The sequence below is a fragment of the Pseudophryne corroboree genome, chromosome 8 (assembly GCF_028390025.1).
Source record: "Pseudophryne corroboree isolate aPseCor3 chromosome 8, aPseCor3.hap2, whole genome shotgun sequence".
Lineage (NCBI taxonomy): Eukaryota > Metazoa > Chordata > Amphibia > Anura > Myobatrachidae > Pseudophryne > Pseudophryne corroboree.
Genome location: NC_086451.1, coordinates 94,257,866 through 94,274,615, shown reverse-complemented (window position 1 = coordinate 94,274,615; position 16,750 = coordinate 94,257,866). Strand labels below are relative to the sequence as shown.

General features: G+C 40.2%; 1 protein-coding gene across 1 annotated transcript in view; it reads left to right on the top strand.

The window, feature by feature from the left end:
- The window catches only part of LMX1B (LIM homeobox transcription factor 1 beta), a 229,491-nt gene that overhangs the window by 204,954 nt on the left and 7,787 nt on the right, over positions 1-16,750 (top strand). Inside the window, exons 3-6 of the mRNA XM_063936802.1 lie at positions 7,285-7,517; positions 10,142-10,320; positions 12,214-12,291; positions 14,253-14,319. Of these exons, the coding sequence (XP_063792872.1) occupies positions 7,285-7,517; positions 10,142-10,320; positions 12,214-12,291; positions 14,253-14,319 (557 nt within the window). The remainder of the gene's footprint in view (positions 1-7,284; positions 7,518-10,141; positions 10,321-12,213; positions 12,292-14,252; positions 14,320-16,750) is intronic.

The following is a 16,750-nucleotide window of genomic DNA, read 5'->3' as shown; positions in this document are numbered from 1 at the left end:
ACTGCAGGTTGTTATAGCAGGAGCCAGGAGTACATGATAAATAATATTATATTAAAATTAAACAGTGCACACTTTTGCTGCAGGAGTGCCACTGCCAGTGTGACTAGTGGTGACCAGTGCCTGACCACCAGTATATTAGTAGTATTGTATACTATCTCTTTATCAACCAGTCTATATTAGCAGCAGACACAGTACAGTGCGGTAGTTCACGGCTGTGGCTACCTCTGTGTCGGCACTCGGCAGGCAGTCCGTCCATCCATAATTGTATTATATACCACCTAACCGTGGTTTTTTTTTTCTTTCTTTATACCATCGTCATAGTCATACTAGTTGTTACGAGTATACTACTATCTCTTTATCAACCAGTGTACAGTGCGGTAGTTCACGGCTGTGGCTACCTCTGTGTCGGAACTCGGCAGGCAGTCCGTCCATCCATAATTGTATTATAATATATACCACCTAACCGTGGTTTTTTTTTCGTTCTTTATACCGTCGTCATACTAGTTGTTACGAGTATACTACTATCTCTTTATCAACCAGTGTACAGTGCGGTAGTTCACGGCTGTGGCTACCTCTGTGTCGGAACTCGGCAGGCAGTCCGTCCATCCATAATTGTATTATAATATATACCACCTAACCGTGGTTTTTTTTTCGTTCTTTATACCGTCGTCATACTAGTTGTTACGAGTATACTTTAGAGATGAGCGCCTGAAATTTTTCGGGTTTTGTGTTTTGGTTTTGGGTTCGGTTCCGCGGCCGTGTTTTGGGTTCGAACGCGTTTTGGCAAAACCTCACCGAATTATTTTTGTCGGATTCGGGTGTGTTTTGGATTCGGGTGTTTTTTTCCAAAAACACTAAAAAACAGCTTAAATCATAGAATTTGGGGGTCATTTTGATCCCAAAGTATTATTAACCTCAAAAACCATAATTTACACTCATTTTCAGTCTATTCTGAATACCTCACACCTCACAATATTATTTTTAGTCCTAAAATTTGCACCGAGGTCGCTGTGTGAGTAAGATAAGCGACCCTAGTGGCCGACACAAACACCGGGCCCATCTAGGAGTGGCACTGCAGTGTCACGCAGGATGTCCCTTCCAAAAAACCCTCCCCAAACAGCACATGACGCAAAGAAAAAAAGAGGCGCAATGAGGTAGCTGTGTGAGTAAGATTAGCGACCCTAGTGGCCGACACAAACACCGGGCCCATCTAGGAGTGGCACTGCAGTGTCACGCAGGATGGCCCTTCCAAAAAACCCTCCCCAATCAGCACATGATGCAAAGAAAAAGAAAAGAAAAAAGAGGTGCAAGATGGAATTATCCTTGGGCCCTCCCACCCACCCTTATGTTGTATAAACAAAACAGGACATGCACACTTTAACCAACCCATCATTTCAGTGACAGGGTCTGCCACACGACTGTGACTGATATGACGGGTTGGTTTGGACCCCCCCCAAAAAAGAAGCAATTAATCTCTCCTTGCACAAACTGGCTCTACAGAGGCAAGATGTCCACCTCATCATCATCCTCAGTGAACTACCGCACTGTACACTGGTTGATAAAGAGATAGTAGTATACTCGTAACAACTAGTATGACGACGGTATAAAGAATGAAAAAAAAACCACGGTTAGGTGGTATATATTATAATACAATTATGGTTGGACGGACTGCCTGCCGAGTGCCGACACAGAGGTAGCCACAGCCGTGAACTACCGCACTGTACACTGGTTGATAAAGAGATAGTAGTATACTCGTAACAACTAGTATGACTGACTATGACGGTATAAAGAATGAAAAAAAAACCACGGTTAGGTGGTATATATTGTAATACAATTATGGATGGACGGACTGCCTGCCGAGTTCCGACACAGAGGTAGCCACAGCCGTGAACTACCGCACTGTACACTGGTTGATAAAGAGATAGTAGTATACTCGTAACAACTAGTATGACTGACTATGACGGTATAAAGAATGAAAAAAAACCCACGGTTAGGTGGTATATATTATAATACAATTATGGATGGACGGACTGCCTGCCGACTGCCGACACAGAGGTAGCCACAGCCGTGAACTACCGCACTGTACACTGGTTGATAAAGAGATAGTAGTATACTCGTAACAACTAGTATGACACTATGACGGTATAAAGAATGAAAAAAAAACCACGGTTAGGTGGTATATATTATAATACAATTATGGATGGACGGACTGCCTGCCGACTGCCGACACAGAGGTAGCCACAGCCGTGAACTACCGCACTGTACACTGGTTGATAAAGAGATAGTAGTATACTCGTAACAACTAGTATGACACTATGACGGTATAAAGAATGAAAAAAAAACCACGGTTAGGTGGTATATATTATAATAATACAATTATGGATGGACGGACTGCCTGCCGAGTTCCGACACAGAGGTAGCCACAGCCGTGAACTACCGCACTGTACACTGGTTGATAAAGAGATAGTAGTATACTCGTAACAACTAGTATGACACTATGACGGTATAAAGAATGAAAAAAAAACCACGGTTAGGTGGTATATATTATAATACAATTATGGATGGACGGACTGCCTGCCGACTGCCGACACAGAGGTAGCCACAGCCGTGAACTACCGCACTGTACACTGGTTGAAAAGAGATAGTAGTATACTCGTAACAACTAGTATGACACTATGACGGTATAAAGAATGAAAAAAAAACCACGGTTAGGTGGTATATATTATAATACAATTATGGATGGACGGACTGCCTGCCGAGTGCCGACACAGAGGTAGCCACAGCCGTGAACTACCGCACTGTACACTGGTTGATAAAGAGATAGTAGTATACTCGTAACAACTAGTATGACACTATGACGGTATAAAGAATGAAAAAAAAACCACGGTTAGGTGGTATATATTATAATACAATTATGGATGGACGGACTGCCTGCCGACTGCCGACACAGAGGTAGCCACAGCCGTGAACTACCGCACTGTACACTGGTTGATAAAGAGATAGTAGTATACTCGTAACAACTAGTATGACTATGACGACGGTATAAAGAAAGAAAAAAAAATACCACGGTTAGGTGGTATATAATTATACAATTATGGATGGACGGACTGCCTGCCGAGTGCCGACTGCCGACACAGAGGTAGCCACAGCCGTGAACTACCGCACTGTACTGTGTCTGCTGCTAATATAGACTGGTTGATAAAGAGATAGTATACAACAATATACTACTATACTGGTGGTCAGGCACTGGTCACCACTAGTCACACTGGCAGTGGCACTCCTGCAGCAAAAGTGTGCACTGTTTAATTTTAAATTAATATAATATTATGTACTCCTGGCTCCTGCTATAACAACCTGCAGTGCTCCCCAGTCTCCCCCACAATTATTATAAGCTTTTATACATTGATGTGCAGCACACTGGGCTGAGTTGAGTGCACACAGACTGAGTCACACTGTGTGACTGCTGTGTATCGTTTTTTTCAGGCAGAGAACGGATATAGCAGAGAACGGATATATTAAATAAAAGTTAACTTAACAACAACTGCACTGGTCACTGTGGTAAACTCTGTCTGCACAATCTCTCTCTCTCTCTCTCTCTTCTAATCTATTCTAATGGAGAGGACGCCAGCCACGTCCTCTCCCTATCAATCTCAATGCACGTGTGAAAATGGCGGCGACGCGCGGCTCCTTATATAGAATCCGAGTCTCGCGAGAATCCGACAGCGTCATGATGACGTTCGGGCGCGCTCGGGTTAACCGAGCAAGGCGGGAAGATCCGAGTCGCTCGGACCCGTGAAAAAAAAAGTGACGTTCGTGCGGGTTCGGATTCAAAGAAACCGAACCCGCTCATCTCTAGTATACTACTATCTCTTTATCAACCAGTGTACAGTGCGGTAGTTCACGGCTGTGGCTACCTCTGTGTCGGCACTCGGCAGGCAGTCCGTCCAACCATAATTGTATTATATACCACCTAACCGTGGTTTTTTTTTCATTCTTTATACCGTCGTCATACTAGTTGTTACGAGTATACTACTATCTCTTTATCAACCAGTGTACAGTGCGGTAGTTCACGGCTGTGGCTACCTCTGTGTCGGCACTCGGCAGCCCGTCCATAATTGTATATACCAGTGACCTAACCGTGGTTTTTTTTTCTTTCTTTATACATACATACTAGTTACGAGTATACTATCTCTTTATCAACCAGTCTATATATTAGCAGCAGACACAGTACAGTGCGGTAGTTCACGGCTGTGGCTACCTCTGTGTCGGCACTCGGCAGCCCGTCCATAATTGTATATACCACCTAACCGTGGTATATACACTCCTAGATGGGCCCGGTGTTTGTGTCGGCCACTAGGGTCGCTTATCTTACTCACACAGCGACCTCGGTGCAAATTTTAGGACTAAAAATAATATTGTGAGGTGTGAGGTATTCAGAATAGACTGAAAATGAGTGTAAATTATGGTTTTTGAGGTTAATAATACTTTGGGATCAAAATGACCCCCAAATTCTATGATTTAAGCTGTTTTTTAGTGTTTTTGGAAAAAAACACCCGAATCCAAAACACACCCGAATCCGACAAAAATAATTCGGTGAGGTTTTGCCAAAACGCGTTCGAACCCAAAACACGGCCGCGGAACCGAACCCAAAACCAAAACACAAAACCCGAAAAATTTCAGGCGCTCATCTCTAATATAAACACAATTTAAATTCATGTAATATTTATTTCTAAAATCTCAATAAGAGACATTTGAACTAGGGTTGCCGTGAAAAAAATTCTGATACTCTACGGCGCCATGATTCAAAAAAGTTTGGGAACCACTGATTTAAACAGTCACATTACTCAAAATATCAACGAGAAAAAGTTACTATGTAAAGCAATAACAAATGCAATATTTCTGCGATGCTTTACCGGCATAAGCTGCAGGGCCAGTCCGTTCACTGCAATTGTTTTTTTTTTCTTTTTCTGTTGTTCATTATAACTGGAAGTCCAAAGGTATCATTGGGGGAGATTCATCAAAACTTATAAAGAGAGCATGTGGAGAAGTTGTAACCAATCAATTTCTAGCTATAATTTTTTTCTAGTATATGCTACAAAATGACAGCTATAAGCTGATTGGTTGCTATGGGCAACATCTCCATCTGCCCTCTTTAAAAGGTCTGATACATTTCCACCATAATTACTAAATGAGCCCCAGCTTATCTTTTTCAGTTGGTTAGCTACACTCTCTAGCTGGTTATATGTACCAGAACCTGCTGGAAAAAAGTCCACCCACCCACAGATACGAGCGTTCCTATGAAGTCCTTTGCATGCAATGGTGTCACTACAGGGGTGGGGGCCGCACCCGGGTGTCACCCTATGAGGGGTGACATCAAAATGCCAGCTCATCCTCAGTTGCAAAGACAGGAGCTGCACTGTAACATTAGGTGCAGCACTTGGCTCCTGTAACAGTGTAGTAGCCAGCAGTGAAGACAGACAGGTTCTGGGGGCAGCCTAGCATCTCCGGGACCCCTGGAGTGATGAAAACTGGGGCCGCGGCTGCGAGGACACATCCTTACAGTGAGGCCATGCCCCTTTTAAGTGCACCGGTTGTCAGTGGGCTTAGGACCACCCCTGTCTACATGAACCCAGTGCCACAGCTGTCTGGCTTAGAAGTTATTGAAAGCCTGGTTATAATAATACAAAGAACTAAGGGGCAGATTTATTAAGCCTGGTGATGTGATAAAGTGGAAGGTGATAAAGCATCAGCCAATCAGCTCCTACCTTCCATGTTACAGGCTGGGTTTGAAAAATGACAGTTAGGAGCTGACTGGCTGGTGCGTTATCACCTTCCACTTTATCACTTCACCAGGCTTAATAAATCTGCCCCTAAATAACAAAGATAAACAGTGGTTATAGGTGAACATTTAAATTCAATGGAACCTACTGAGATGAACCTAGTTGTAAGGATAATCTGACGAATGGAGAAAGAGAGAAGGAAATTACCACTTTGTGGACGATTTGCTTTTGTGCAGAAGGTCAGAACTCACCTTTTGTCCATATATCCTTATCTGGCTGACCACCAGTATGGTGTTCACTGTTTGTATGTATCATATGAAACCAATACAAGGACCACTAATCTATATCAGCCCTCATGATCATTGACATAAACTGTGGATCTCTCATAAAGAAATGATAATGGCATATGGATACACCAAAACATGTCAATAGCCATTTCTCTTGTTGGCAAACTTAGTACAACACAAATCACTAATATATGAATTTCTATATTGAAAGATAACTAGGCCACATCCTCATTTACCCCCTAATCTGTCCAAGTAGCACTAATTTTCCAGATGGACAGGTCCATTTAATAATGGAGACATTTTACATGACATCTTAAAATCAAGACTGTAATGTATATTATTTATATCAAATGCAAAACTAGAGCAATTTGGAGTGAGGGACAGGAAGCTTTTGGGGGCATAACAGGGAATGTTCACCATAACATAAAAGACAGTGAGATAATATTATACATAATTGTACAAATTCTGAAATCACACACAGGAAATAAGAAGCAATTAGCTCTCCCCAGATGTTTCGGGCTCTAGACACTTTCCTTAAGGTGCATACACACTAGATGACGTGCTCTATGAGTGACATTGTCTAGTGTTTCCCCCTCCTGGGCCCAGCGGTTGGCAGCCGGGCATACACACTGAGCGATTTGACGTTTATATCGCTCAGTGACGTCACGCAGCGGTCGTTAATGACCCTCGCTGTCGGCCGTGCATGCATGCTTAATCTAGACTGTCGTTCAAGAGCTGCCTGCACGGCCGACAGCGAGGGTCATTAACGACCCGCGGGGCCGTGCATCGGTCATCGTCACCGGCATACACACTTTCCGAGAGAGTGAATGATGTCACCCAGGAAGGGTGAAAATGAGCGACGTTGTTAATTTTATCAGCAAGTGAGTATGCACCTTTCGTTACCACTTCAATGTTTATCTCTATAGCACAGGTTCTCAAACTCGGTCCTCAGGACTCCACACGGTCCATGTTTTGCAGGTCAGCTGTACATTTTTAAAATGTGACAGGTGGTGATACACAGTGCAGCTGCTGGGTGACATAGAAAACGTGAACCGTGTGGGGTCCTGAGGACCAAGTTTGAGAACCACTGCTCTATAGGGTGCACTGGATTTGCTTTTGACCGAGATTACAAAGAAACATGGTCAGAATGCAGACAATATGTATCAAAGCAAATTCTAAAAATGTGTCCTTACACAATCCATCTTTGTCTATTTCAGGCTTTTTGCTGCAAAATGCAGTGGATGCATGGAGAAGATTGCCCCAACGGAATTTGTAATGCGTGCCCTGGAGTGTGTGTACCACCTGAGCTGCTTCTGCTGCTGTGTATGTGAGCGGCAACTAAGAAAAGGAGATGAGTTTGTGCTGAAGGAGGGACAGCTATTGTGTAAAAGCGACTACGAAAAGGAAAAAGACCTTCTAAGCTCTGGGAGTCCAGATGACTCAGACTCTGGTGAGTATGCAGGTTTCCTATATGTATATTATTATAAATTACTAAATAAATAAATTTACAATTGAATAAGCATGATGGCCAAGAACCCCCAAATCTGGGACAGGTTGCGTGTAAAAATGTTATTACTTTGAGGTTTTCATTCTGTGACTGGTTGTGGTCTCAGGTTGATCAGCCTAGTGCTGTGTGGGTTTGTCTTCAGGTTTATAGCAGGTGGTTGGTTGGTAATCCGCCTCTCAGGGTAATATACATGCATCATTTAAAATTACACCCAATTAGGGTTAATCCTAACTCTGGAATCTAACATATACTGGAAGGCACAAGCGGCAAACACACTATCATGTCCTGATGATATTAATTATAAAGCAGTATTGGCTCCCCTTTGTGTCTGTTTTCTAAAATGTATAACAACATGCCAAGTTGTGTGGTGGGTATAGCTGTGCATGGTAGATGAAGGTAATGTCTCAGAATATCTGCTGCTGTGTTCTGCTAGTGAAATGGTGTATTTTATAGCAAAGGAGTAAACCTAGGCTATTACCCGTTGATTGAAGATAATTATTTGGAAATATCAGAATTAAACAGAGACCTTTAGGAGCCAATAATGATGATTGGACATAGATCTACTGTGTGTTGTCTACATAAGAACAAGGAACCGAAAGAGTTATATGCTAACACACATTTTTTTTTAAATCATTGCTTGTGCTTAATTTTGTGATTCATTATATTAGTGTCGGTGGATGCACATCCTACCTGACTCCATAAATATTGCACTGGCTCCTAACTTTTACTGTCTGGTTCCTGAATTCAGCATTAATTTGCCCATCCCTGCATGAGACGTATGGGGACATGTACTAAGCAGTGATAAAAGTGGAGAAGTGAGCCAGTGGAGAAGTTGCCAATGGCAACCAATCAGCACTGAAGTAACATCTATAATTTGCATACTATAAAATTATCCAGAGCTGCTGATTGGTTGATAGGGCAACTTCTCCACTGGCTTACTTCTCCGCTCTTACCACTACTTAGTAAATGTCCCCCATAGAGAGATAAAAAACTAAATGAGATTATTCTATCCAAAAGATGTACAATTGAAAAACATGATGAACTTATACTAGCATGATTGCTTATATTAATGTGCACATTGTTATTGTATTATGGTATATAAGTATATAGCAGATTTTTAGAGTGTAATACCTAGTATTCTGCAAGTTACTATATCACTCAGTACCCGGAGTGTTATGCTTCTTTGTGTATGGTATATGCGTCTGAATGACATATCACTGTATCTTCTCACTCTCAGCATGACATTATATATCTCTGCAGGTTCTTATAAAGCTAGCATTTTATTTTATAGCTTTAAATATTACATTATTGCTGTGCAGGTCATTATATCACTGCATGTTATTACGTTGCTGTTCAGGTTATTTTATGACTTCACCACATTTTTACAGAAATGTCTGGTGGTCGAGAATGTAAGAGCCTGTCTCCGTGATATATATGCCTTTGTAAACTGAAACCGGTGGCTCTCTGAGGGCTTGTTCCAAAGGATGGCTCAAAATTACATACTAAGTGTGTGTGAAGCTTTTCTTTTTCTTTTTTCTTTTCAATCTTTTTCCTTATTATCTACATTAGGGTTTTGTTGCGGCAAGATATTATAGCTTCATGACAAAATAAATATGCAGGCAGGTCCAGATTAACAATGGGGCAGACGAAGCTCCAGCTCCCAGCCTGCACATAAATATAGGCCCATAATGACCAAGTGCCGAGATGGTTTTCTCACAAAATTAAGCAATTGTTATATATTTAGGGTGACATTGGGGCTGATTGTGTAAGGGGGAGGGGGGGGTTTACACATCCACTGGTATTGGCCACACCCACACAGCAATGGTCATAGTGCCTCCCCTTCTCAGTGTGGGCCTTAGTCCAGCCGTGCCTGCAGATATAATGCAAACATTGCTGCCGATGTAAAGATTAGTATTTATGCTTCTGTACAACTCTGAAAAGGCTGCAGTTCTGTTGGCATGTTCCCAATGGCTCATTGCAACCTAATTATAACCCTTCATACATATGAATCTGCCTTTACTGTAGTTGCACGGGGTGTGATACATTATCCCGGCATTCGCGATGCAGGTGGTCACATTGACAGACCCCGGCATCCCGAAACTGAAAATCCCAACACTTTTGGAGGGTAAGTAAGCTAATCCCTTCCCTCCGCCCTAAACCTAAACCTCCTCTGATTGCAGCTAGGGCTAAATCTAGGGTGGTGGCGGCTACGGCTTAAAAACCCTAATGCCTAACCCTAAGCCAACATCCTCAGGCCCTAACCCAAATACCACCTAGATCATGGTGGTCGGTGTTCTGGCACCGGTGTCCTGAGTGGTGTTAGGATTCGCCAGCATACCAACCGCCAGGATGCCAAGTGCATGCATGCACTGGGGCCTGGATCAATGCTCTTTTCAAAAACATGCAAGATACCTTTTGCAAAGAGCTTTGTGTTCAACTCTGCGTCTGTCACTAATCATTAGCATAATTGTCACAAAGAAAAGAGAACACATATATTATTCTCAATCACAGATAGATGTTCAAGTGGAAACAAGTTCTCATATGTTGCCATTGTCATTCTATTACAGTGAAGAGTGATGATGAAGATGGTGACATAAAACCTGCAAAATGTCATGGGAACCAGGGGAAGGGCAGTGACGATGGCAAAGATCCAAGGCGGCCTAAACGACCACGGACAATCCTCACAACGCAGCAGAGAAGGGCGTTTAAAGCATCGTTTGAGGTGTCTTCAAAGCCTTGCAGGAAGGTAAATGCAGATTTTCACCTTAATAAATTATTTTCCAATCTTATGGCAGGTCAGTACAGACATTGAACCTTTCATGTCTTACTGCAAAGTTGCAAGCCCATGACCTCAGAAAGGCATATAGATTTCATATATACAAACTAGGAGACCTTAGAACATTTTATATGAGCATATTTTATTGTTTACAGCAGTTGTGTGAGTATAATGTCTGCTTCATAAATCAAGGTAGCAACAAACAACTCTAAATAATGAAATAATTGTTTGGATCCTTAAAATGCATGTGTCCTAGACAGCAGATGCAGCCACTTTGTGAATGGAACCAATATTCTTGAGGTAGCAGCTGGGAAACAACTGCTCTTACTATGTATAGAAAATACATGCCCTCTTCGGCATTAGCAAAAACAAAATGGCAGCTGTAATGACAACGGGAATTACGCCTAGCACAGGACACAACATTCCTGTACCACGGTTTTGTTGCGCCCACATATCCACATAATCAGTTTTTGAGGACTCTGTTGATTTGCTTGTTTTTCTTTTTAATGATGGTGTGTCAACATGACCTATTAAGGATGAGCAATCATTCTGCCATTTCCCAATATAATTTGATCAATAGGAGCACTGTGGAATAAATATTTAAGGGTGAGATTTAATAAAGCACAAGGTTCTGGTGGAACCCCACATGATTGGCAGCTGCACACATTGGGCTTGATTCTGTGTCACATGCATATGTAATTGTAGTGTGGAAAACACAATCGGACTCCACATTGTATTTTGAGGCGTACGTGGCAAAGAGCAGCAGTCATCAATATCTGGTCTTACACCAGGCTGTCGTCATTGTCATCATCATCATCATGACTTACACCAGGTCATGCTGAATGCAGGATATCCATTAGAAAGAAGCAAGCGCATAACTTAGAATCACTCTGGAACGCTTAACACCCATTTCCCTATAGACTATGTACACACGCCTAGTTACTGCTCAACTACACCCATCTACCTGTAAGTGGAGATCTGTGCATGTCCTTGAATACATCTATTCACTGAGAGCAACTAGGATGTATGTACCATGCGGATATTCACAACTACAGCTGCTGTGTTACAGCTGAGACTCAAGCCCATTGAGGGTAATTACAAGACGAAGACCTCCCACATACTTGCTCACACTTCCAACAGAACTTCATGGCTAATTCAATCTCCCCCTAAATATAATTTTATCTTGTTGATGCAAGGAATATCCAAACCTCCACCCATTGTAATAAATTCAATCATTTAGAGAAGTCAGGGTTTCTGTATGCCAGGGGTGTGATATGTTATGTCAAGATTCGGGATGTCAACATGGTCTGAATGTTGATATTTAGAATGTTGACATGTATGTTATGTCAGCATGTGACATGTTGACATAGTCAGAATGTTGCCATTGTGCATGTCGACATAGTATATTTCTAGTGTTATTGCCCTATATCTACCCTAACCCCAACTATAGTTTAACCCTAATTCACAATGTTGACATAACGCCCACGTTGACGTGTTCATAGCTGAAATTTCGACCATGTTGGCATTCTGAATGCTGACATTCAGAATGTCTACATAATGACTACATACCGTATGACAGTATTCTTTAATCAATATTTGCAGAAAAAGATTACAATTTAAACTATTCAAAAATATTATTTGCCATTAAAGTATTACAGAAACTATATTCTAGTTTACTCTAATACAATGATCAAAACTTGTAACATACGAAATTATGGGTATTAAGATTACAGATGGAAGACAGCTACAGGCATGCTGTGTGCTAAGTTCTAGGTACAGTGTTCCAACAATTTCTGCTATTATTCACACATATCCATGACAAATAATTCTATTCTTAATGATGATCTATTTTCTATCTTGCAGGTCAGGGAGACGTTAGCAGCGGAAACAGGACTTAGTGTGAGAGTGGTCCAAGTGTGGTTTCAGAACCAAAGAGCAAAGGTATGGCATTACATTCCACTTCTTATCATACACGTTTATCTATCCACATCTGTTGATGCACATTTTAAATAACTTTTTATACTTTAGAATTCCCAAATGAGCCATCAAAGATTACTACAAGACTTGAATTTTAAGTTTTTATGTAGTTTTTTATTTGGAAGGTTTGAAAACGTAAAAAAGACACCAATTTTACTGAACCCCTAATTTTCTCAGCCCAGGAATAAGATATTTAAAAAATGTAAAAACAAAGCAAAAAAAAAAAAGCATTTTGCTTAGATTTGAACATGCTTTCATTTTATATGCCACATGCCTAGGTTTGCGGAAGATACCATTTCAAGGTCACAGACTCAGACATTTATGAAACATTTACAAAAAACATGACTTAAAATTTTCCATGCTTTGTGCTTATTCCTTGATTATTTTTTGAGATTTTCCATTCCAACTTTAAAATTGAAATTTTAATTTAATATTAATTTTGTTTTGGATTTATTATTTATGCATTATTTGTGATATAGTGCAGTCAATTAGAAAAAAATATTTTCGCTTTTTATTTTCAAAATATTGGTTTAATTTACTGTCCTTTACCTTAGAGGCGGCAACATTTAAGGGTTCATTATATTATATAAAGTAAAAGCCCTGATTAATTATTTGGTAATAATATAAATCATCAGAGTAAACTTTTTAGACAAAAGCAGTAAGATCCAGGCTCTGGTGTTGCTAAAGACTTGGCCTTCAATGCTTTGGCAGTCCAGTAATTTGGAAAAATGGGCGTGTTGACTATAGATTCTAGCTTTAATTTATTTAGTACTGTCTAGAAAGTCCAGGTACTAATCAGTTAGAGGAAGGCTGATGATCAAATATGTAGAAATATATGTAGAAATTTGGAGGGATTCAGAGGTGGAAGCCATTGCTACCGCTCTAGCACTTGGGTGGGATAATATGCAAATGATAGTTTCTGCACTACTCTTGTGTGCTAGCAAGCATCTTAATGTGTAAGCCCTGAGATGCCCATTTTCTGTGCCCCTGCATGTAGTAGTGCCACTGGTGGCACCATGTCTACCATCAGCACATGTCCATCAATATGGTAGGTGTAGGGTCCAGGAATGCCCACCGCTTTCCTTCTCGAGTTCCGATACTAACGCTATTGTACTCAATAGCACATTTGTGCATACACTCAGGGTATTGTATGTGCCATATGGGATTCCAGAATATTTCGGGCATGCGCAGTAGATAGTAAATGGCTCAACTGCACTAATTTTGGCATTGTGTATGGCTTGCGTCCAATCAGGACTAGAAAGTGTGATGCACAAACAGTTGGCAGGTGCAATTTTTTTTTTTTTTTATTCTTATTTAAGGTGTAACATACTTAAATGTAATTGTAATGCCATTTTTGAAATTGGCCCTTTTAACAAAACTAGTGCAGATATTAACAATCATCTAAATAACTATAGATAAAACTTAACAAAAATAATAGTTAAGTAAAACAACAAACATTACTAAAAATATAAGATCCCATTCAGATACCAACTTTAAATGTGGTAAGGACCAATGTGGTAAGGACCTTAAAACATCAAGGAATAAACACAAATCTTTTGTAAATCTGCTTTAAAAAAAATGTTTTTAGTATGTGACCTTAAAAAATTGACTTCCTCAAACCTAGTCAAACTTAAATCATGTTCTCAACGAAAAGTGTTTTTTTTTCTTTCGGTTTTTTTTAAATATCTCAATCCTCCTGGCCTCACAATTACATTGTATAACTATATATACATATAATATATATATAAATATATTTACATTTATTTATTTTAGACACTCTTTAATACCATATGTGTGCACAACTGCACATTGGATCACTTTATGTGCAATTACTGTTTATATATTTAATAAAGCCTATTCATGTGTGAGTATTTTTCATGACAACCAGAGTTAATTATCTCTTTAATAAATATTTTGTTTGACAGATGAAAAAATTAGCAAGAAGGCATCAGCAGCAGCAAGAACAACAGAATTCTCAGAGACTCGGTCAAGGTAACTAACTTAACAATTGCTATTCCTCTGTTATTCCCCTCTGTAACCCAATTATATACTACATAATTACCAATGGATCTGTATAACTGGTACTTTTTCAATATCAACAAATTATCAACCCCACCTCCATCTGATACTTTGCGTTAGTACTAATTGCTGGTTTCTTTAACGCTGCTTTCAGACATGTGACCTGGGAATTTGGTGGGTCTAGCAAGTTGGCAAATTCCCGGGTCTCAGCTCCATGATTCTGGTTGGGAGCAGGGCTGTGGACCCAGGACTTAGGGGTCTATTTACTAAGCCTTTGGATGGAGATAAAGTCAACGGAGATAAAGATCCTGCCAATCGGCTGCTAACTGCCATGTCACAGGCTGGGTTTGAAATGACAGTTAGGAGCTGATTGACTGGTACTTTATCTCCATCCACTTTATATCCATCCAAGGCTTAGTAAATAGATCCCTTAGTAGCGGGTCGTTTCCTTTCCACACATGCAGAAATCCCGGGTTGATGCACAATCACATACGAAAACCTGGGAAATAGCTCCATGTATGAAAGGGGTATGAATGCAGCTGATCAACTGATTAGGGAGGTACAAGGCACTTGTGTCTCTGTGATCTCAATAGTTCCTAGTGAGGTGTGTGTAGGGATGTGTGCACTTTAACTTTCACACTACTACTCTCTGTCATGCCTTCTGAAATGTTCATCCATTCATAATTCTGGTGCATTTAGTCACAGTCACATCATTGTATTGTTCTGTTTTGCTCAGTTCTATTTGTGTACTTTAGTTTCAGTGCAGATATGTACCCTTGAGTGATGTTATTAAATAATAGTCATTAAATAATATTATATAATACTCAGCATGTATTGATATACATGTATCATTTGAATGTTTAAAAACCTAGGACTAACTTCGCCTCAAACAAATTCATAATATGAACTTAATATTGCCTATATATATATATATATATATATATATATATATAAGTCGTGGGAAAGGAGGGAGCGGCACTCAGCTTTTCAAATAGTCAAAAAAGTGTATTAAAACACACCAAACTCCAATGTTTCGGGGCTTACACGCCCCTTTGTCAAGGTGTACAGCAATATGTGCATAGTAAAAACATACCTTTATAGGCAGGAGAAGAAACCCCGGGGTGTGTGCGCGCGTATGGCGCCGTCCGTACACATGGACCGGCGCTTACCAGTGACGTCATCAAGCTGCGGCCGTTCGTTGCTATGGAAATCGGACAAACCGTTGCCGCTAATAGAGAGTGAGAAAGAACCAAATAGACGAGTGCAAAGAAAAATTACAGTATATACCAATCTACCTCTAGATAAACTTAATACAGTATGTCCTAAGCTGAATGTGCATTAGAGGCACTAATTACATTAAAAATAATAACAACAGGGGCAACCCTAAAAGTTATACAAAATGTATTGAATCCTAACAGTACTGGAAACAGACTCAAAACAGGGATTCATATTACAGAATACTTAGATTTTGAGTCTGTTTCCAGTACTGTTAGGATTCAATACATTTTGTATAACTTTTGGGGTTGCCCCTGTTGTTATTATTTTTAATGTAATTAGTGCCTCTAATGCACATTCAGCTTGGGACATACTGTATTAAGTTTATCTAGAGGTAGATTGGTATATACTGTAATTTTTCTTTGCACTCGTCTATTTGGTTCTTTCTCACTCTCTATTAGCGGGAACGGTTTGTCCGATTTCCATAGCAATGAACGGCCGCAGCTTGATGGCGTCACTGGTAAGCGCCGATCCATGTGTACGGACGGCGCCATATGCGCGCACACACCCCGGGGTTTCTTTTCCTGCCTATAAAGGTATGTTTTTACTATGCACATATTGCTGTACACCTTGACAAAGGGGCGTGTAAGCCCCGAAACGTTGGAGTTTGGTGTGTTTCAATACACTTTTTTGACTATTTGAAAAGCTGAGTGCCGCTCCCTCCTTTCCCACGACTTATCCAGTATCTGGTTGAGGGCACCAGCGCTGATGTCTATCTAATGGGAGTGCCGATCCATGCTACATCCATATATATATATATATATATATATATATATAAAACACTGCCCATCTAATTCTAAAAAAAATTCAGCAAATTACTATTAAGGAAATAAAACAAAAAAGGAACTACACACACTACACTACACTACACTACACTACACTACACTACACTACACTACACATAAATGCTTCAAATTGCAAAGTAAAAGCTACATTGTAACAACTATCTTTAATCTATCTAGATGGTATATTAACATGCGGTAGTGCCTGAAAGCTTTATATATTTAGCTTCCATATTTTATTTGAACAATAAATACCACATAATATACTACCGAAAACCTTAGCCATAACCAAAACCATAGAAACAGCTAATAAATTTGTCCAATATGTAATAGCTGTGTAAAACTAA